At 40.4% G+C, this 23,578-nt stretch overlaps 1 protein-coding gene across 12 annotated transcripts in view; it reads right to left on the reverse strand.

Annotated features, from left to right (window-relative positions):
• The window catches only part of LOC134227444 (uncharacterized), a 625,652-nt gene that overhangs the window by 128,006 nt on the left and 474,068 nt on the right, over positions 1 to 23,578 (reverse strand). For 10 of the 12 annotated variants that reach the window (XM_062708982.1, XM_062709008.1, XM_062708989.1 and 7 more), the window contains one exon: positions 12,431 to 12,463. The exons of the other annotated variants lie outside the window; for them this stretch is intronic. In XM_062708982.1, the coding sequence (XP_062564966.1) occupies positions 12,431 to 12,463 (33 nt within the window). The remainder of the gene's footprint in view (positions 1 to 12,430; positions 12,464 to 23,578) is intronic. 12 annotated transcript variants of the gene reach the window in all.

Consider the following 23,578-nt stretch of genomic DNA (forward strand, 5'->3'; position numbering starts at 1 on the left):
ATCACTAGAAGAAGTGCATGAATCTAATGTAATGTAACCAACATATGCTTAGAGCTTAGTACACTTTTTCAAACTATCTAACATGTTCGAGTCAATATGACCTGAATCGCACTTTCAAGTTGTAATATCTTCTTAACGCAACAATGTGAAGGTCTGAAACTTTTTGACTTTTCCTATTTCGTGCAAAACTATGTTCATGAACGTTGTTGACCTTCTTCGTTCGACGTTCCCGAAGGGCTAAGCAATATCTCAAGCATTTATCAGCCAAGTTCACATGTTTATATACCCAAAATACTCAGATTGTTGATCGATCACACCTACATCCTGTAATCATCGGTGGGAGGATCAGTTGGCTACTTATTAGGGTGGCTCAAAAAACACTTTTTCAAATTTTCTGATGGGCCGCCCTCTTATTCGGTTCTATTCGATGCCCTGATGCTCTGGACAAAATTTCAGCCAAATCGGTCAACGTTTGGGCGGTGCTTTACTCGTTGAAAGTTACACACGAATATCGCGCATGAACGATTTTATTGCTGTTTTTTTTTTCTCAGAAATGAACCCAATACTATTTCAAAGATGACGAATCATGAATACAGACAATATTTCTACAGCAACCTAATTAATAATTAATAGCAACCCATACGTACAGAAATAGTTTCAGGTTTTTCTGTGTTTCCGTTTGAAGAAAAGCACGTTTTTTGCTATTTTGGCGCTAGTGAATAAATTAATGATATGGAAAAGTAATATTTGTAACACGAATCAATGATCAGATCATCCGTGATTCGCTGGAAAAGGTATTCAAAATTATGTAAAATGGTATAACGGTTTCCAGGGTAACCTTACTTTTGTGTTGGTAAATCGTAATTGTTCTCAAAACAGGCTAAAATGTGTGTGGGCTGATTGGCAGCGTTGAAAATTTAGTAAATGTTCATCGACACAAATTGTGACCGATTATTGAAGGAAGAGAAAATGGTATTAAACCTAAGCATACGCTGGATGAGCAAAGGTAAGTAGCGAATCTTGCAAAAAAAAATCACTAAACATGTTATTGCTCTTTTCACAATTGTTTAGTTTTCTGTGATAATCCTTCTCTCCTTCGAACTTTGCACTGTCAAACGCTTTGAGACGATGATGAAAACAAACTATTTTTATTGATGATTATCCAATTTGCTGACTGTCAGATGCAAGGCCAATAAAGAAAAAGGTATTTCAAAATGAATATTGTATGAAAAAAATAGATAACCTTATGGTGCAGTAACCTTGACGCATTGCAAAATCTTGTGCTAGATTCGACTGTGACAATCATTTATTCAGGGTAAAGTCTAAATAGGAGTAAATGTCGCTATAGGAAGACTGAACAGTAACTAGGTGTGTACCGTAATCCCTGGGAACTATGATCGCCGGGTAACATTGATCAGTTTAACAGTTTTCAAGAAAGACATTTTTATTTTCTGTTCTCACAAGTATTTATTGTGAGCTAGGTATCTTAATCTTGACTAAATTTGCTGCTGAATGATATAGCTTTCGGATTTTGCATTTATTTTTCGCCAAAATAAAATCAACATTAATGTTTGAACTCACAGCAAACTGCCAAAAAAGCACTCAAAACATTATAATAACAAAAAAGTAAGCTCGTTCCTATGGTTCCTATGTAATCTTATTTTCTTAGTTGATCCATATTTTTTGTTTCAAAATTTTGATTTTTATTGTTGAAAACCCAGACAATTCCACTTGCGGTGGTGATGCCTTTCTCGAAACAATCGATGCACATCGCCTCAGCTTGAGTGATTCCCACTATAATTGCACTTGCTTTATAGGTAAATGATAAAAACGTGTAATGATCAAAGTTACCCCAAATTGAAAAAAAAAACTCAACAAAAAAGATTTTTAAAACAAATTCAAATTATCAAATTACGCTAGCTACATATTTTAAAATTATAAACTGTACCTTTTTCCGCTTCTAAACATTTCACACCGATACATTTTATTTGTTTTGTTTTACACCCAATATTTTTTTTACACGGTTGGTATTCTTCAATTTCCCGGTCAACCTGATTTTTCACAGCTTTTTAAATACCGCCTGAATTTTCTTTGATTTTTTGTGATTTTTTCCATGGGGTTAACTCATAGTTTCATCAACGCTGAAGGTAAAAAAAGAACCGGGTGTATTAACAAACTTGGCCAACCTACCCCAGGCGTGGAAATGGTTGGCCGATTTGCCCCGCCACATTTCCCGGACAGAAGCCATAAACTGAATAACAAAACATGATATGGATTTGATTGATATAAGAGGTAAAAGAACAGACAACAATATCAAAAATTTGCACCGAAATATCATTTAAATATCAACATATGCTATGGATAAGAACAAACTAATGGCACATGATATTGATCACTTCTTACAAATAGCATAACTTGATCTCCGCATGATATTTCAGTGTAAATTATTGATATTGTCGTCTGATCTTTTATCTCTTATATCAATCATGTCCATATCTCATTTTGCTATCTTATCAACATTTGATATTATTGAGCTATTTTCGTCTACTCGGGTTGTTTGTTTATAACGTGTTCCCCTATTTATTCATCGATGAAAATATGTCACAAATGTGCTCAAGACTCAAGACAAGACTATGACAGCGAAACCGGTTTTCGAAAAGTCTGCCCAGAATTTATGCAAAAAATATTTACCCACTATCCGTTTACGCGACGCTTCATCATCTTTACAACATCGCATTCATCTCGCCGCTTCGCTCCGATCCGATAGTCGTGGGTGTTCGCATAGTCGTTAAAGTGTTTTCCCGAAATCTACAAATCAAACGCAGCAACCCGAGCAGGAGAAATTAACCGAAAACCTCATCATGTTATTGATAACATACTTTGTTATGAAACAGCCTTGTATATATTAGGGCTGAAAGTCTCCTTATTAAAGACACAAAAAAAGCCTTGCATAAGAGATAAAATACCAAAGGAGTAATTCCAAAAATTCATACTCTGTTATTACAATACCAAACGCATCACAAATTATTATTCGTTCGGTATTGAAATACCTAAGCATATTTTGCCTAAAGTATTTTGCATATTAACTTTTGGTATTATTGTTTGGTCTTTCAGCTCTTATGCAAGGCTAGTTCATAACAATTTCTGCTATCGAGGTCATCGCTTCTGCTCGGGAATCCATCAATTTGTTAACATGTCAGTAAACGAAATAAAAATGTCTGGATTTGGGGTCTCCAGTAGCCTTGAGAGCAAAGGCGTTGGATTGGCGATCCGGAAATGGAGAGTTCGATTCTCGATCTGGTCTAGGTTGTTCTGGGGTGGGAAACTTTCTCGACACCCTGGGCATAGTGTATCCATTGTACTTGCCACACAAGATACATACTCATGCAATGGCGGGCATAGAAAAGTTTTCAAATAATAACTGAGTAAATGCTAATAGAATACTTGAAAAAGTTGAAAAGCACGAGACGAGCCAGCCTCGGGCTGAAAGTCTCGATAATAAAGAATAAAAAAAAAGTTGAAGGGCTGCCAAATTCCAGTGAGAATGTAGATCCATTGAAGAAAAAGAAGAAGTTTTGGATTTTCCTCAACATCACTAAAATACCTGTTTTTTTTCTCGCCTTTGCTTCAATAGTTGCGGTAGTGCTCTTATAGTTGCTAGTCCCATATGAAAACAATGGGAGTCGTAACTATAGAAAAACGAATTAAAAAATAACGCAACTATTTGATCACTGCACCAATAATTGGATGTACTATTTTAGGCGTCAATACTATATGCTGCTGCAATTGAAACACTTTTCGGTTGAAACTTTCTTGAACTTTGAACTTGAACTTTCTTATGCACTTTTGAAATAAGTGAAAATAAGTATTGACTTGATGTGAAGTAAGAAATAGTTGTGTAACGTGCTTAGTTCCTCCACTTGAGTTTCACCCTACCAACAAGTGGGGGAAGGGTCATTTGGCCGAAACCCATTCGGCCGAAAGCCATTTGGCCGAATGCCACTAGGCCGAACAGATCATTAGGCCGAAACCCATCTGGCCGAAAGTCATTTGGCCGATAGGGTCATTTGGCCGAAAGTCATTTGGCCGAAAGGGTCATTTGGCCGAAAGTCATTTGGCCGAAAGGGTTATTAGGCCGAATGGGTCGTTTGGCCGAATGGGTTGTTTGGCCGAAAGGGTCGTTTGGCTGAAAGGGTCATTTGGCCGAATAGGACATTTAGCTGAATAGTTCATTTGAAAAGTGAGAATTAGCAATGAGAAGAGAGACGTCTTACTTCTCACTCTTCATTTTTCTTTTCTCACTGTAAAAAGTGAGAAGCGCGAAGTTAGTAGTGAGATGTCTCACTACTCACTTCGCGCTTCTCACTTTTTACAGCGTGAAGTGATGAATTAGGAGTGAGAAGTGAGACGTCTCACTTCTCACTCCTCATTTATTACTTCTCGATGTAAAAAGTGAGTAGTGAGAAGTTGGGAGAGAGACGTCTTACTACCCAATTTTACATCGATAAGTGAGAAGTGAGACGTCTCACTTCTCACTCTTCATTCATAACTTCACGCTGTAAAAAGTGAGAAGCGCGAAGTGATTGATGAGACGTCTCACTACTCACTTTGCGCTTCTCTTTTTTTTACAGCGAAAAGTGATAAATAAGGAGTGAGAAGTGAGACGTCTCACTCCTCATTTATCACTTCTCGCTGTAAAAAATAAGAAGCACAAAGTGAGTAGTTAGACGTGTCACTAATCACTTCGCACTACTCACTTTTCACAGTGAGAAGCGAGAAATGAGGAGTGAGAAGTGAGACGTCTCACTTCTCACTCCTCATTTATCACTTCTCGCTGTAAAAAGTGAGAAGCGCAAAGTGAGTATTGAGACGTCACATTTCTCACTCCTCATTTCTCGCTTCTCACTGTGAAAAGTGAGTAGTGAGACGTTTCACTACTTACTTTTCACAATGAGAAGTGAGAAATTAGAAAAGAGAAGTGGGAAGTGAGACGTCTTACTTCTCTTTTTTCATTTTTTTCTTCTCACTATAAAAAGTGAAAAGCGCGACGTGAGTACTGAGACGTCACACTTCTCACTCCTCATTTCTCGCTTCTCACTGTGAAAAGTGAGTAGCGAGACGTCTCACTACTCACTTTTCACAATGAGAAGTGAGAAATGAGAAAAGAGAAGTGAGAAGTGAGACGTCTCACCTCTCACTCCTCATTTCTCGCTTCTCACTGTGAAAAGTGAGTGGTGCGAAGTGATTAGTGAGACGTCTCACTTCTCACAAAGTGAGACGTCTCACTTCTCACTCCTCATTTATCACTTTTCGCTGTAAAAAAAAGAGAAGCGCAAAGTGAGTAGTGAGACGTCTCACTAATCACTTCGCACCACTCACTTTTCACAGTGAGAAGCGAGAAATGAGGAGTGAGAGGTGAGACGTCTCACTTCTCACTCCTCATTTCTCGCTTCTCACTGTGAAAAGTGAGTAGTGAGACGTCTCACTACTCACTTTTCACAATGAGAAGTGAGAAATGAGAAAAAAGAAGTGGGAAGTGAGACGTCTTACTTCTCTTTTTCATTTTTTTCTTCTCACTATAAAAAGTGAAAAAAGTGAGACATCTCACTTCTCACTCTTCATTTCTCGCTTCTCACTGTGAAAAGTGAGTAGCGAGACGTCTCAATACTCACTTTTCACAATGAGAAGTGAGAAATGAGAAAAGAGAAGTGAGAAGTGAGACGTCTTACTTCTCTTTCTTCATTTTTCTCTTCTCACTATACAAAGTGAAAAGCGCGACGTATGTAGTGAGACGTCTCCCTACTTACTTTGTGTTTCTTACTTTTGACAGCGAGAAGTGATAAATGAGAAGTGAGAAGTGAGACGTCTGCAAAGTTGGTAGTGAGACGTCTCACTACTCATTTCGCGCTTCTCACTTTTTACAGTGTGAAGATTAATTTCGGCCAAATGACCCATTCGGCTAAATGACCCTTTCGACCTAATGACCCTTTCGACTAAACGAGCCTTTCGGTAAAATGACCCTTTCGGCCAAACGACCCATTCGGCCAAATGACACATTCGTCCAAACGACCCATTCGGCCATACGACCCTTTCGGCCAAACGACCCATTCGGCCAAACGACCCATTCGGCCAAACGACCCATTCGGCCAAACGACCCTTTCGACAAAACGACCGATTCGGCCAAATGACCCATTCGGCCAAACGACTCATTCGGCCTAATGACCCTTTCGGCCAAACGACCCATTCGGCCAAATGACTTTCGGCCTAATGAACCTTTCGGCCAAACGACCCTTTCGTCCTAATGACCCATTCTGCCAAATGACTTTCGGCCTAATGGTCTGTTCGGCCAAATGGTATATTCGGCCAAACAACTTTCGGCCTAGTGGCATTCGGCCAAATGGCTTTCGGCCGAATGGGTTTCGGCCAAATGACCCTTCCCCCAACAAGTGATAGTTCAGATGTCAGGAAAAAAAAACCAAAACATTGGCAAAAAGGTTGTTTTTTTGCTCCAGATTTTGTAAGAATTTAAACGATGTATAAAAGTCTGTATATAGGAAGGAACCGGCATGCATTCTGGAGTGCGGTACTTAAGATAAGTATGGTGTAGAGCAAGCGGCCGCTGTTGATCGTGCAATTATTTGAAGTGATGACTTTCGATTCAACGAGTTTTGGATTAATGGAGATAATAATCTACAATAAGGTCCCGCCGGATCTCTCGAAGCGATACATTGGACCAAGCCCATGGCAGGAACTCGCAAAATAAAGTAAAGCTTCCAGGGGAACATAGGAGTTGTGTGCGGTATTTCAAAAAAGGTCTGAGGAATCAGAAAGCGGAGCTGCGTTGAGGTACTACGGATTTGCCGTGTGAATTTCGGTCTGTGGCCAAATATCTCCGGTTGTGAACGAAAGTGTGGAGAAATCGGGACTGATTTGCGATTTGGGCGTAACTTATTTCGTAAACAAAAATTGGAATGCAAATTCCCGATAAAGCAAGCATTTCATGAGAAAATTATAGTATCCATTCGACAGATTAAGCTTTCCTCTATCAGATAAGGGAATTAGTTTTGAATAAAAACGCTTGCATTCTACGGAATTCATGAAACAATGTTTGTTTACAAAATAAGTTACGCCCAAATCGCAAATCGGTCCCGAAATAGTATCTTAGAAATGTCAGGGCGGATGAAAGTCACGGACACGAATGACACGGAATGAAGTGTGCTAATTGTTTTCACGGAGTTGTATTTCAATCCCAGAAAAGTGATGTGTAACAAATGGCTCACGAATTAAGAAAGAAGTCTCTTTTTAGTAGACTAGGGCTTATACACAAATAGCGTGACCCAATTGGGGGTGAGACGGGGTATGTCATTGCACACTGGTCCATACAAAATTTTATTTTTCCCATATGAAGTTATGAAGTGGTTGGAAATAGCTATGCCCGATGTTTTGAAAAAGAAGGCGCCCATAAATTGCTTCTGGCTCATGGACGAACGCCATTTTTGACGAATTCAAATATACAGTAATATCCCGATTTTATCACCCCCTGGTGAATTTTGGGGTGATAAAACAGGGTATGTGACAAAATCGGAAAAAAAAATATTTCCAATTTTTTAACTCAATCACTGAACACTGCCAAAAATATCTATATAAGATATATGTGTCGCCGTTATAGATTTTTGCAATAGCTCCACCCTAATATAATCGATATAGAACCACACATAAATTAAATAATTGCTAATTCGAGACCACACATAAAGTTTATTTGGATATATATTTTATAAGTAGTTCGCGTGGAGAATGGTTATGTGTGCGCTGATATATATCATAAGTTAAATCTATGGATTTTTGCCAATAAATATGTGTGGATTTTAGTAGTGAATCCTTCCCAGGTACTCAGAAACTACAGGCGGTGAAAGTAATTTCATGAAAATCAATGTTGTTTGCGGTATTATTTACGGAAATAAAAAGGAAGACTAAAATTTTCTATTTTTCGTGTGACAAAATCGGATCGAAAACGTGATAAAATCGGGGGTAGACAAAATCGGGGAGTGAAAAAATCGGGTCAACACTGTATTGTTGATTTTCCTTACGCTTGTCTACCTCTGAATGAGAGCATATCGAACAAGGCGAAAAGAGCAGCTTTTGAGTAATAAATTGGAAATTTATTATATATATATATATATATATAGTGTTATGCATTCCAATATATTTTGCATCGAGCTTACAATATATGAGATATAGTCTTTCAACGTTGCGTTTCATTTGTAGCATTGGGCCGATACTTCCGATACCCCTCCCTTCCTTCTCGACCTCTTCGAGTTCACTAGGTCATAATTTTTAATAAATGTTTTCCACATGAATCGTGAATTGCATAAGGAAAAGGGAGGCAAAATTTCCTACTAAAGGAACTCCTGCTATCAACATTTGACTGTAATGACTGTTATATGCGGCAGTTCACATCATTTGAGCGTTTGATCAGTTAAAATTATTTTTATTATGGTCCTAGGCAAAACGCACTATGGATGGGTGATGTCAAATTACCCGCTTGCATGAGAAATTAACGGTGAACGCATGGTAGTTTGTAAACATTCGCGAACTAAAATCTTATATATGTGTGAATTTAAAAAGTTATTAAACTTCCGTGAATATCAAAGGATTTTTCTCAATGATTGCGCTACAACTCAATAGTGAATACCTAACTATAATAACTCGATCGAATTGTTATGATAATAATCAATCAGGGATTCTATGAAGTGTCCCATTTTGTCCCATGGATGGGTGCATTTGCACCTTTCTTCTCTGCATCCAAAATTTGATTCTTCCTTCTCACCTTTTGCCCTTCTATAAAAGTTCTAAGAATATTCGATATATAATAAAGTAAGATCGCTCGGTTGATCAAACCCAACACGTTCAACACAGTTTGTTCAGACTTTCATTGATCTGAGGGCAATGAAAATAAAATAAATAAACAACTCAAATTCGGCTAACAGTCAGTGGCAGGTCGCTGCTGAATGAGTGGCACTGTTGATCGCTAGTTGGCATGCGTATACGGGAATCGAACCACACCGTGAGAGTTTTTGCGTGACTTCTAACTCAGAAGGGGCAGGAGGGTCAGAAATACGTTGGGTAAGTGGGTGAGAGGACAAGGAAGGAAATATTGTCTCCAATAAATCTAACACTTGTTTACATTCTGATGATAGCCACGTCAAGTGAAGCAGTGGCGTTCAATAATGGGTAGTAAGGCAGACTGTACGGAACGGATGGAATCGAATTAACAAACAGTCTCGTGGGCATTTGACACATGGAATGCGCAACAAATGTGTTTCAGCTGAGCTAGCTTTGTAAAATGAATCTTGTAGAAATTGTTTGGTATTGTAAATATTTGGAAATAAATTGTGAAATCAGCCAACTGAGGAACCTATGTATCACAAATGTACAGTATGGAACTGTTTGTTTGGTCTCGTAAGGCAGCAATAGTTCCGATCATATTTATTCCTTTCGACATTGTTCCAAATATTGTCACCGCTGGACTACGGAATGTGCCACCTTATTGCTCTCAGTCTCTGAACTGTTCAACAGAAAGTTGTTCATTCGACGTTGAAGTAAATAGAAGAGTTGCCTCGAGATATTGAGAATATGCTCAAACGTTGGAAATAATAGGCTACACATATGAAACAAGAATTCTGAAGAAAGCTTTATATTGAAACTGGATAAATAAAGAATAAATTTAGTTTTGTGAACTATGCCTAAATTAACAATAGTAATATGTATTTTTCATGGATTCATCCAAATTCATCACTATAGCAGTTCATGTAACAGTGTTTGTATACTGATTCAACGGCGAGCATGCCAACATCAAGCAAAAAAAGCATAATTATTGTTTGCGGCAAACATTATAAGTGAATATTTTAAAAGAATCTATGACTTTTTCAAACGTAAAATAATTATCATGTCATTTTTAATACTTTCAATGAGAATGTAATAAAATACATCAATCACGAAATAGATGGTTTTATTAATTTAAGACATTACTATAGACTTTATGCTGATTTGGAAAAAAAGTGCTAGTAAAATAGCAATGGACGTTTTTATAACGCTACCAAAGCAGGGAAATCCTTCAAAGCTACGAACATTCCAGATCATTTTAATTTTGAATGAACACATCGAAGGTGCAAGTCATAATCGATCGGAATCATGTCACGTAAAAATGACCTTGGTGTACATCACCTTATAAAACAACCTTCATCATATCACTTGTTAGCATCCCACAAAATCCCACTACCGAAAACAGACATCCCCCAGTCAACAACGTGCATGCGCCTCCACATAGAAGAAGCTCGGCCCCTTCGCGAAACACAACGAAAGGCACCGGCCGCCAACATCGTAAAATAGCATAAATCATTAGCTCCATCCAACCCGCAGATACCATCCCGGCCGTTGGTTGGTTGGCTGGCTGTTATGTCGTTTTCGCGAAACGCGGCTTCTTGCTCATCGTTGCTCGTTCGCCTAAAACAAAGGCGCACATTATTATGAACAACTACCGTCGCCGTCGTCGTCGTCGTCGACCGACCAGAGCCGGGGCCGAAGACCGCCCGACGAAACTCAGTGAAGGAATAAAAACGCAAACCAGACAAGCAATCGAGCAACACGACGAAATACCCCAACCAACAGCACTCAAAACATACCGAAGGGAGGCGGAGTCAAGCGTCTATTGGCTGCGCAGCACTCTCGTCTTCTCGCCACCTGCCGACCCAATCCAGTGCCTACGTCTAGCTCGTTCTCGGTCGTCGTCAGCCCGAACCTATAAATGCTCGCTCGCTTACTCACTCCAATTTCGTGTATGCTGTGACAGTGCTGTCAGTTTTCTGTGCCTATCGAGTCTGTCATTATTACGTTGGTCTCGTTCTCTTTCGAAAACGCTTGCAGCGGATATACAGCACTCGACTCGTTCTCGCCTCCATCCCGTCGCTCTTGCATTTGCTCGACTCTAATCTATTCTATGCTGCTGAATGCAACATGCGGCAGTTCTTACTAACACCGCACCGTCCGTGGTGCAGTTTGTAATATAAATACGCCCGCACAGTCCAACCGTAACGGCGACGACTACATATGAAAATGAACTACAACGATGAATGATGGTGATAATCGAGGTCCAAGGGTGAAGGTTATAAAGTTTTGAATCCGATGAATCATGAATAACAATTGGTCAATTTTACCTGATGAAGTCTCTGATTATGCATAAGTTCTTGGATTGGACAGATCTTAGTTATCTTTTGAGACAAAACTCGGCTCTTAAGCTAAAAATAAGTGGAAGAAAGAAGTTTTTAAATTTGTTCAAAGCTCTGGCAGTTATGAACCGATTTAGAGAATTTTGATCGTTTTGGAAAAGCCAACATATACCTTTTTGCCTTTCTCGTACAACAAAGTTGTTCCGAAAGGCTATCATTTCACTCCAAAATCGAACTTTTTATAGAAGTCTCGGAGACCCATGGTGTTATATACCAATCGACTCAGCTCGTCGAACTGAACAAATGTCTGTCTGTCCGTGTGTATGTGTGTGTGTGTGCACACGAAAACCTAAAAACATTAGCCACTTTTTCATATAGTAATTCTTAACCGATTTTCTCGCAACAAGTTGCATTCGACAGAGGACACTATTGAATTTGATAACAATCGACCATTGCGTTTACAAGTTATTAAGAAAATGGAATCCAACTATATAAGCGCCATATAAGGATGGTGTCTTGGCTAAATGCGAGAAAGGCAGTATCACCACTCGGTGAATTAAGTTGGTTTTTTTTTGGGAAATTCGGTCTCTCACATAAGGTCGAATTAACCAAAAAATTAGGAGTATTATTAAAGTGGCAAACATCGGGAATCAAAAAAGTCGAAATTTGAATCACTCCCGAGGTAATGTTACTCCGTAACATATCACGTTGAGGTGTCTACCCGTCGCTACGGGAAAAAGTCCTGCGTTGGATAAAATGGGAAACTTCTGTTCATACTTAAAAGAACGGGTAGGAAAGGATATAACCAAATCTGAAATCAATCATATTGAATATCAACAAAACTGTTACATTGATCTCCTCTTAATGAAAATTCAAAAAATTTCCGTTTGTCAGAAACAGTTCAAGGATCCTTAAAGCATTACATGCCCTCATTTGCCCACTCTTTAAGAAAGGGCACAAACTGGAGGCGCCAGTTTGCGAGGAATAAGCCTCCTTAGTTCGGCGTACTTTGTCAGTGAAAACCATGTAGGTTTACGTGACGGTATATCAACGGCGGATTAAATGTTTACCTTGAGAAAAATTCTTGAAAAATTCTGGGAGTGCAAATGGCAGACACATTTGTGCAAAACGTAGTTTGTGAGACGGATATCGTTCCCACATGTACATATATCTTAAGTACATTGTCATGTCTAACATATACTTACGAATTTTTTGCGACACTGATGCTCGGAGATTACCTGCAAAAAAGGAAAGAATAAACGTCAATTAAGGAATAATTCAAATAAAAAAATATTTTTTGGGGGTTTACTGGCAGGACTCTGAACAGAGTAGAAACCTCTGCACCAGGCATTTGACGATTCCGTTCCATAATTCCTTTCGAAGCAGTTTGATAGCCATACACGGAACTTGTCGTCCAAGAAAAAGCTGTTTCAACTGAATCGGAGGGAATCACCTTAATAAATAGTCAGAGAGGTCTAATGCTATCTAACTTCGTAATATTTTAAAGTCATTTTTGACATTTAATTGTCAGAGTCAAACCATTTTGTCAGTTTCTATATTATTTAGATGTTTATTGTAATTACGGACGCTCAAAATCTACCAAAGCAGTTTCTTCGCCTCACATGGAACATGTTGCCCAATGCCTTATCGTAGAAACTAAATCGAAAGTTTTTTTTTATCTTTTAAGAAAGTATTCAACCCCCAGTGCATAAAAATGACAAGATAATAATTTTTGAAGCAGGTTTCATATCGTCCATTAAGACACTGTTGAACTGGCTCAAATGACGTTATACTTGCAATTTACAACAAAAGAAATTATAATTACAACGGTGTTGGCTTGCATTCGCTTCGACCATCTCCGGTATCAAGAATTCATTGGGAAATTCTTATGGCAAGCAACTTTAAAGAATGGCGAAGAATTCCCTCAGAAATAAATGTCGTTGATAATATACCAAATGGTAGGTATCAAACCTCAATCGTAACAATCCTTGATTTTGCGACCTTTCTCTGTGAAAAAAATGTTAAAACCTCTTCTATCCTCAACTAGATACAGCATGCGAACCCCTTTATGGCCACCTCGGTAGGATATAGCTACAAAATAGGTTGCTTCAGAATGTGTTCAAGTTAGTTGACATTCGCAGGGAATGGATTGTTGGATGCACTGAGTAGAAGTTTTATCATAACGTGGAACGTGACGCCAGTCTTATTTTGTTATGTTTCAATTTAAGGAAATATAATAAAACATACAATGCGTTATAATGATCTTATATTAACAATCTTATGACGAATTTATTCTCGTAGGAAATAGACGTGATTAAGCTCTAATTTGCCACCGAAAAGTGAATTCCATAGCTATCTCATAACTAATTATTAGTACATAATAGATAATAACAGTAAGTTTGGAAATTATTAACCACTTGTTGGAACATAATAAAAGGTTTAGCCCAAGTAACATTTTAAGTTCCATAACGCTCTTGAAGACCATAGGTTACTCTACAAACCAGTATACAATTAAAGTATTACCAGGAAGACTACCTTTACCAACAAATGTCAATAAAATAGACTAAATGCAGGAGTTCTTGGTGGAACTCCCGGCCGAGTTCTTTGAGGCATTTCTAGACGGGTTCTTGAAGGAATTCCTGGAGGTGTTCCCGAATGAAATTGTGGCGGAGTTCCTTGAGAAATTTCTGCTTGAACTCCTGGAGGAATCCCTGGGTAATTTCCCGGTAGATTCCTTAAGTAATCCCCGGGGGAACTCGTGGTTGCATTCTCTGGAGGAATTTCCAATGAGTTTCATGCAGTAATGCCCGGATGAGTTCTTCGAGAAATTCACGGAGCAATATCTAGAGGAATCACTGGAGGATTTCTTGTATGAATTCCCGGCTGAGTTCTTGGACGATTTTCTGGAGGAGCTCTTGGACGAATTCTCAGAGGAGATCGCTCTCGAATTCCTGGACAAACTCATTTTTTTCCTGTTCGGGTGTGCCACTGCGACCATTTATTAGATCTATTGTAGCGTTACCCGTATCCTTAGTGTTTAAGTGCATGTCGAATTAATCCAGTGCTATTGAGAAGCAATGCAGTGTCGATTCCGATACAGTTGTTGTTTTGTTTTCTCAAGACCACCATGACCGCTATTTAGACCCTTCATAGAGAGCAATCCCATTGAAGGCGCGCCCCTTATCAATAGGAAATCAATCCTTTCTTGAGAAAACAGAACAGTAATACTGTTTTTGGCCATGCATCGGAGCCCTAGCCACATCCTTGTCTTGCTTCTAGAATATCACCAGTGAAACTCTAAAAAAAACCCGGGATTTACCTCTGTCTACAAGACCATTTCAAGAAAGAGAATTTGTTCAGTAATAAGAACTTCCGTGTGTTCCTCTCACTACCATTGTTCACCAGTTCAAGAAGAGTTAGTACGTATTTAAACCCCTAACACGATTTTTTTAGCAGTCAGTTCAGCCTAGGATCGGGTACCGAGATTTTTTAATTAATTGCTTGAAAAGTTGTTTCCGCTGCATACAGTTTAGCCTCAAACAAGAGGAATTCGAGTCTTTCAACTGTCTGCAAGGTAACATTAATTATGTTTTATTTCTGAGACTGCTGTTGGTAGCGGGGACTAAATACGATGAATCCTTAATTACCACAACTTATTGCCCTAGCTATAAAAATGGATTAGGCTAGGACCCTGTTTGGTAGATCTTACACCGCTACACACTACGTCAAAGTGATCTACCGTGTTACGGGAATGAACAAACTCATAAAGGAATCGGAAGAAATTTTCGGAAGAACTCCTGGAGGAAATCCTGAAGAAATGTCCAGAGAAACTCTTGGAGGAATTTCTGCAGGAATTCCCGTAGAAATTATTGGAAGAATTCTCGGAGGTTTTAGAGGAATTCCCGGAGAAGTTCTTGGTGGAATTCCTAGACGTGTTCTTGAAAGAATTCCTGGGAGAATTTTCGATAATTGGAGAAATTCCTGGATTTTTTTTTTGAAATTTAATAACGTGTTGAATATCAACTTCAACTCTGGGAATTCTCGAAAGAAATCCTAGAGGGATTCCCTCAGAAAATCCTAAAGGAACTCCTGGTGTAATTCCCGGAGGAACTCCAGAACTCCAGGAATTCTTCCTGGAATTCTTCCTGGAATTCTTTTGAAATTCCTCTGGACTCCTTAACTTCTTTGGAAAATCCGCCTGAATTTTTCCAGCAATTCCACTTCGAATTTGTTCGTCAATTCCTCTTGGGATTCATCCTCAAATCCTTCCTTCCTGAAGTTGTTCCTGGAATTCTTCCCGGAACTTCTAGTGCAATCCCTCCTTGAATTCCTACGGGAATTCTTACTGAAATTCCACCATAAAATCCTCCGGGAATTTCTCCATTCTTCTTAGAACTAAGAGGAATTCCAGGAGAAATTCCCGAAGGAATTTCAGGAAAAAATCCAGGAGGAACTCAAGTAGGAATTCCCGGAGTAACTCAAGTAAAAACTCCGGGGTGATTCTTGGAATAATTCCCGGGGGAAAACCTGGGAGAATTACTGGAAGAACTCATGGTAAAATTGTCGAAGGAATTTCTGGGAGAATAACCGGAGGAATTCCTGGACAAAGTCATGAAGTAATTTCCGGAGGAATTCGTGGGGGATATCTTCTGGAGGAATTCTTGGAAAAACTTGCTATAGAATTCCTGAAGGAATCTCTCGACGAAACTCAGGAGGAATTTTCGAAGAAATTCTTGGAGGAATTTCCGGAAGGGTTCTACAAGGAACTCCCGGAGTTTTTGGGAGGAATTCCTGGAGAAGTTCTTGGTAGAATTCTCGGACGATTTCTTGGTGGAATTTTTGGTGAAACTCCAGGAGAATTTCCTGAAGGATTCTTCGGAGGAACTCCTGGATGAATTTATGGAGGAACTCCTGGAAGAATTCCTGGATTTTCCAAAGGAGTTCATTGAAGAATTTCCGTAAGATTATTTTGAGGAACTCTAGAAGTTTGTAGAGGAATTTTCGGAGAAGTTCTTGCAGAAATTTTCGGACGAGTTCTTTGAAGAATTTCTGGAAAAAATCCTGGAGACATTTCCGGAGAATGTCTTGAAGAAATTCCTGGTGAAGTTGTTGGAGTAAGTTCTCGAGGATTTCTTGTTTGAATTCCCGGATGACTTTTTCGATGAACTCCCGGAGGAGTTTTTTGAGCAATTTCCAGACAAACTTATGGAGGAATTCCTATAGAAACTATTGAAGGAGCTCCTGTAGAATTTCCCGGAAGAACTTCTGGAAAAATTCCCGGAGAAATTGCTGAAGGAATTCTTGGAGGTTTTGGAGAAATTCCCGTAGAAGTTCTTATTGAAATTCCCGGCCAAGTTCTTGGAGGAATTCCTGGAGAAATTTCCGTAGCTCATCCTTAAGAAACTTTTGGAGAAATTCGTGGACGAATTCTTGGAGGAGTTCTTGGAGGAATTTCCTGAAAAGTATTTAGAGAAATTCCCGATATTTTGGATCTTTTATGAAATGGTTTTGAATTAAATATTAAGTAAAACTCTGAAAATCCTCTATGGAATTCTTGGAGGAATTCTATGTCGAATTTCCAGATGATTCCTGGTAAAAATTCCTGTAGAAACATTTGGTGGAATTCCTAAAGGAATGATTTTCTTAGAAGGATTTTCGGGGGATTCCTAAAAGAAATCCTTAGAGAGCTCTTGGTGGAATTATTGAAGGATTTTTTTTGTGGCATCTGGTAGAATTCCTCCAGGAATGCCTGCAAGAGTTTTCTTAATAACTTGTCTTGGAATTCCTTCCAGAATTGCATCAAGAATTTCTTCAAAAATTCCATATAGAAATTGTTAAGAGATCATCAAGGAAATCCATATAGAGTGCCTTAAGAAATTCCACCAGGAATTACACCTGGAACTCCTCCAGGAATACTTCCAGAAACTCCACTAGGATTCCCTTCAGGAATTCGTCCTCGAATTCCTTGAATAATTCTTCCAAAAGTTTTGCCGACAAACCTCTTAAGAAACTTCTTCAGGAATTTCTCCGGGAGCTTCTCCAGGAACTCATACAGGAGTTTCTACAGGACCATAAACTCCTTTGAACAATTCCTCCAGGAATTGTTCCAAAAGTTTATCCAGGAACTCCTCCAGGAAATCCTCCAGGAATTTCTCCAGAATTCTTCAGAAAAATTTCCGAGCAAAGTGCACAAGCCCAAGTCCTGGTGTTAGGTGGGACGCAACAGTCATGACACGACGGCCCTCCGACGAGACATGAAGTTTGCGCAGACCCAATAAGCCGCCCCTAAAAAACAACAATTACGAACGACATAGAAGATAATACGACTCGATACAATCAGCAACGACCTAGGCGACGAATAAACGATCACGATTGGAAGCTTGTAACATGAAACTGCAAGTCGCTAGGCTTCACAGGTTGCGACAGGATAATTTACGATGAATTACATCCCCGCAACTTCAACGTCGTAGCGCTGCAGGAAATTTGCTGGGAAGGACAGAAAATGTGGAAAAGCGGACATCGAGCGGCTCAATTCTACCACAACTGAGGTACCACCAACGAGCTGGGAAAGATGCGCCAACGCGTGATTAGGTGGCAGCCAATCAACGCAAGGATGTGCAAGCTGAGAATAAAAGGCCGATTCTTCAACTATAGCATCATCAACGTGCACAGCCCACACGAAGGGAGCCCCGACGACGAGAAAGAAGCGTTCTATGCACATCTGGAGCAGACATACGATGGATGCCTACTGTGGGACGTCAAAATCGTCATCGGTGGCATAAACGCTCAAGTAGGAAGGGAGGAAATGTATAGACCGGTCATCGGACCAGATAGTCTGCATACCGTATCAAACGACAACGACCAACGATGCACAAACTTTGCAGTCTCTCGCGGAATGGTAGTCCGAAGCACTTTCTTCCCCCGCAAGAATGTCCACCAGGTCACATGGAAATCACCTAATCAAGTAACGGAAAACCAAATCGACTACGTTCTAATCAACGGTAAATTCTTCTACGACTTCACAAACGTACGCACTTACCGCAGTGCGAATATTGAATCCGACCACTACCTCGTTGCCGTATGTCTGCGCCCAAAACTCTCGACGGTGTACAACACGCGTCCAAGTCGTCTGCCGTGGCTAAACATTGGGCGTTTACAAGACGGTAGACTAGCCCAAGACTACGCGCAGCAGCTGGAAATGGCACTCCCAACGGAAGAGCAGCTAGGCGCAGCATCACTTGAAGATGGCTGGGGAGATATTCGATGCGACATTGGAAGCACCGCAACCGCTGCACTAGGCACGGTGGCTCCGGATCAGAGAAACGACTGGTATGACGGCGAATATGAGCAGTTAGTTGAGGAGAAAATGCAGCATGGGTGAGATTTCTGCATCACCGCACGAGGACGAACGAGGCACGATACAAACGGGCGCGGAACAGACAAATCTCGACTTTTCGGAGGAAAAAGTGCCAGCAGGAAGATCGAGACCGTGAAGAGATGGAGGAACTGTACCGCGCTAATAAGACACGAAAGTTATATGAGAAGTTGAACCGTTCACGTAAGGGCTACGTGCCACAGCCCGATATGTGTAAGGTCATAAACGGGAACCTTCTTACAAACGAGCGTGAGGTGATCCAAAGGTGGCGGCAGCACTACGAAGAGCACCCGAACAACGGTGGCGGTATGGTAATGAACCTAAGAGCATGCGCGTAGGACATGCGACTTCCGGCTCCGAATCTCCAGGAAATCCAGGAGGAGATCGGCCGGCTGAAAAAAAACAAAGCCCCTGGAGTTGACCAACTACCATGAGAGCTGTTTAAACACGGTGGTGAGGCACTAGCTAGAGCGTTGCACTGGGTGATTACCAAGGTTTGGGAGGATGAGGTTCATCCGCAGGAGTGAATGGAAGGTGTCGTGTGTCCCATCTACAAAAAGGGCGATAAGCTGGATTGTAGCAACTACCGCGCAATCACATTGCTGAACGCCGCCTAAATTTTATGCTGCCGACTAACACAAATTGCAAGATAGTTTGTGGGGCAGTACCAGGCGGGATTTATGGGTGAACGCTCTACGACAGACCAGGTGTTCGCCGTACGTCATGTATTGCAGAAATGCCGCGAATACAATATGCCCACACATCATCTATTTATCGACTTTAAACCCGCATATGATACAATCGATCTGGACCAGCTATGGCAGTTGCACGAAAACGGACTTCCGGATAAACTGACACGGTTGATCAAAGCGACGATGGATCGGGTGATGTGCGTAGTTATTCCGGAGACGAGTCAGCCTCGGCTGAGCCAGCTGAAGGTCTCCCTAATATAGACACAAAAAAAATGTGCGTAGTTCAAATTTCAGGGGCATTCTCGAGTCCCTTTGAAACGCGTAGAGGGTTACGGCAAGGTGATGGTCTCTCGTGTCTGCTATTCAACGTCGCTTTGGAGGGAGTAATACGAAGGGCAGGGATTGACACGAGTGGTACGATTTTCACGAAGTCCGTCCAGTTATTTGGTTTCGCCGACGACATTGATATCATGGCACGTAACTTTGAGAGGATGGAGGAAGCCTACATCAGACTGAAAAGCGAAGCTATACGGATTAGACTAGTCATCAACACGTCGAAGACGAAGTACATGATAGGAAAAGGCTCAAGAGAGGTCAATGTAAGTCACTCACCACGATTTTCTATCGGTGGTGACGAATTCGAGGTGAATGAAGAATTCGTGTACTTGGGCTCAATGGTGACTAGCAGAGAAATTCGAAGACGCATCATGGCAGGAAATCGTACGTACTTTGGACTCCGCAAAACGCTCCGATCGAATAGAGTTCGCCGCCGTACCAAACTGACTATCTACAAAACGCTTATTAGACTGGTAGTTCTCTACGGACACGAGGCCTGGATGATGCTCGTGGAGGACCAACACGCAATGAGAGTTTTCGAAAGGAAAGTGCCACGTACCATCTATGGTGGGATGCAGATGGCGGACGGTATGTGGAGGAGGCGAATGAACCACGAGTTGCATCAGCTGTTGGGAGAACCATCCATCGTTCACACCGCGAAAATCGGAATGCTGCGGAGGGCCGAGCACGTAACCAAAATGTCGGACAGTAATCCAGTGAAAATTGTTCTCGACAACGATCCGACGGGAACAAGAAGGCGAGGTGCACAGCGGGCAAGGTGGATCGATCAGGTGGAGGACGATTTGCGGACCCTCCGCAGACTACGTGGTTGGCGAAGTACAGCCATGGACCGAGCTGAATGGAGAAGACTTTAATGTATTGCACAGGCCACTCCGGCATTAGTCTGGCAATAAATAAATAAACAATTTTCTTCCGGTAACTAGCTTTAGAATCCAAAAGTGAATACCGCCATCGGGATTGACAAAGGGTCTGGGGGTGAGAATTGTTCAACGCTCTCATTGGCAAATCGTTAAATAATGTCTCTTACATTTTAGTCTTCTTGCCCTCAGATACATTCAATCTATTCTACAAGCATTCTAAGTTGTTTAAACAGTGACCCATTCAAACCCCCATTTGACCCATTATCACCCCGACGACGGTAGTTCAAAATTTTCTTCAGTAAATCCGAAAGTACAGCATTTCCGTTTGCATTTTTCTATGAATTTCAGGTAATTTTTCTATCCATAATATCGAAATAATGCCCCTAGAATTTGAAGAGTTTCGACAATTCCTTTTCCAAAATATTAAACATTTCTACATAATTAAAATAAAACTTGTACAACAACGAGAACTCCAACAATTTTGAAAACTTTTTAAGAAATCGTTCAATATAATAATATCATTCAAAAATTTCAGCCAAAACGTAGGTAAATGTAAATACTAACAAAATTTTGCAAGGAAGTGCCAAAAGGTCTTCCTCGTTTTCTTACAGTATGAAAAAATATTTTATTTAGTATACGTATAAATTTTAGTTTACGTATAAATTAACATAAAATAACTGTTAACACTCCTTTCCACTTTATCAGCTAACGGGTAATATGTATCCTTATTTATCATCTCCCCGGTATCGGTATCGGTTCATCTGACGAAATCGTCTGGTTTCCTTATCGGAGTCGTCTTCGGTGGAATATAGATGCGCCTGATGAAGTGCTGCAAAATTCTTAGTTACGCGAGATGTATCCGTAGTCGTCTTGCTTCTTTTCATGCTTTTCATCGATGATAATGTTGTTGCTCGACAGTATCCATTCATCGATACCGTCAACTGGGGGGAAGATGATCATTTTTAAGACAAAACATGCAATAACAATGTGTGTTTACATTTTAAATCGAAACAAATATTTTCAAAACATGTACTGCTATACGTTGCAATAATCAACAACTTTAGTTTTCTGAAATGCGTTCGCATTTATTAAAATAAATTAAATTATCACACATTTTTTGAATAATCTGGTTTGGGGTGAAGTTGTTCAAGACAGCTCTACTAAAACCATTACGACCTAGTAGTCAAAATACACTAGGTTACTTGTATGAATGTTGAATTTACTACGTAAAGAAGTCTAAGAAGTCAATATTTGATGCGAAAATAGCGTCATTTATGACTATTTCTCTCTTTCTTCCACAAAATACATTTTCATGATTATAATCGAAAAACTCGGATTTCTACCTAGCGGAAACATTACTTGAGCGGAGAATATTGTTGACTACCGTTTCATAAAAAAATTTAGCACTTTTGACTGACACATCAAATGATCATCTTCACCTCAATGATCATCTTCCCCCCAGTTGACGGTACTTCTTTCGGGTCAAGGTTTATCTGGAACTTGTCCTTTTAGGATTTTATCGTCGATCCAATGATCCGATTGCGCCATAGATAAGCGTGGTTTATATTGACGTTTACCGCTGAAAGTACCTCACGGTTGAAAATCGGACTCAGTTCTGTGTAATTTATCGATTTGTAGAATGTACCAATATTCAACCGAATATTGACAGTTAAGAGAGTTGATTCAAAAGATTTCTAAAGTCGTTCCTGTTCGCGTGACTTACATCTAGGTTATGCTTCTACTTTTCAGAGCCGACTATGAATGTTTCTGGCAGTAAGATGACAAAGAGACCTTTCTGTGAAAAAAGTGTTGATTATATAATAATATTGACTATGCGAATTTCGTCATCGAAACATTGAGCGCTGCCCTTGGATTAGCCGAGAGTACTGAGAGCCTAAGTTGCGATGAGCTGATGGCAGTCCTGTCACGAGCGTGCGACGCCACAATGCCGGGGAACGGGAGGCCTCCGGTCGGAGGTCCGGGCGGAGTGAGCGAATTGCAGACCGCCAGCGTCGATAGCCAGAGTAGCAGTGATGTCGACATGACCTGATATGTTCAGGTCGGCGGCCATGTAAAGATGTCTGGATGAGATTTCCGAATAGATCGATGAGGCAAGGGTTGGTGCTTTTACCGAAACCGGACAAACCACCAAGTGACCCTTCGGCGCTCGGCATCGGATCAATCTATTAAATCGACATAAAAGGTGCAGGCCTGGTCTTTAAGGAAGACATGACGTACTACGATCCTTAGAAGCCTGAAGGACTAAGGCATAACCCAGGGGACTGAAAGATCAACAATTTCTCTACCCATCACTGATTTAACACACTGTTCAATGCTTTCATTTCTATTTTATTTTGACTCATTTTATAATAAGTAACAGGTCGTTGGAGGCATCGGCAAGAAGCTGAATAGAAAAGCTGTGAATTCAAACAAGTTAATTCCAAGTCAGAGCTGATTGTAAATTTAAATAAGGAGAACTACTTACTCTACGTAAATCAATATAAAGATAAATAAATTAACAAAAATAAAGAAAAAAAATATTTGTGGAAAACTCTGGAATAGAGGAAGTACTCGAAAAGTTGACCTTAATATCAATATGGCCAAAACGAGGAAAGGAATGTGAGTTATATTCCTAGGCCACGGTGTATCATGCCTAATACTTAAATGTGTCAGGCTTTGGGTCCAAATTCTCTTTCAAATTCGTTATGTATCATTTCGAAGCGATTCGTTTTAAGCCATTCATTGTATTACTCTGGCGTTTATGAGCATTTACGACGCTGCAGAGCCATTTTTCAGCAAAGTAATGAAACTCGTAACTCCGAAAATCCCATTCTGGACTGCCGTACCTACCCCGTAATCAGAGTTCCCAAACGGAATCACTTCACGTACCTACTGAACCGTGACCGAGGATAATTTGACGAACATTGAAAACTCCGCGCCGTGCTTTCCCGCGTTTTATCCTTGACGACGGCAAACATGTCGGACCAGCGCGGCGAGGACGACGGCAGCGCCTCGAAGTCGTCGGCGAATGCGCGTCACTCTACCTTTCCCTCCCGGAACCCGCGAGTA

The sequence above is a fragment of the Armigeres subalbatus genome, chromosome 1 (genome assembly GCF_024139115.2).
Source record: "Armigeres subalbatus isolate Guangzhou_Male chromosome 1, GZ_Asu_2, whole genome shotgun sequence".
Lineage (NCBI taxonomy): Eukaryota > Metazoa > Arthropoda > Insecta > Diptera > Culicidae > Armigeres > Armigeres subalbatus.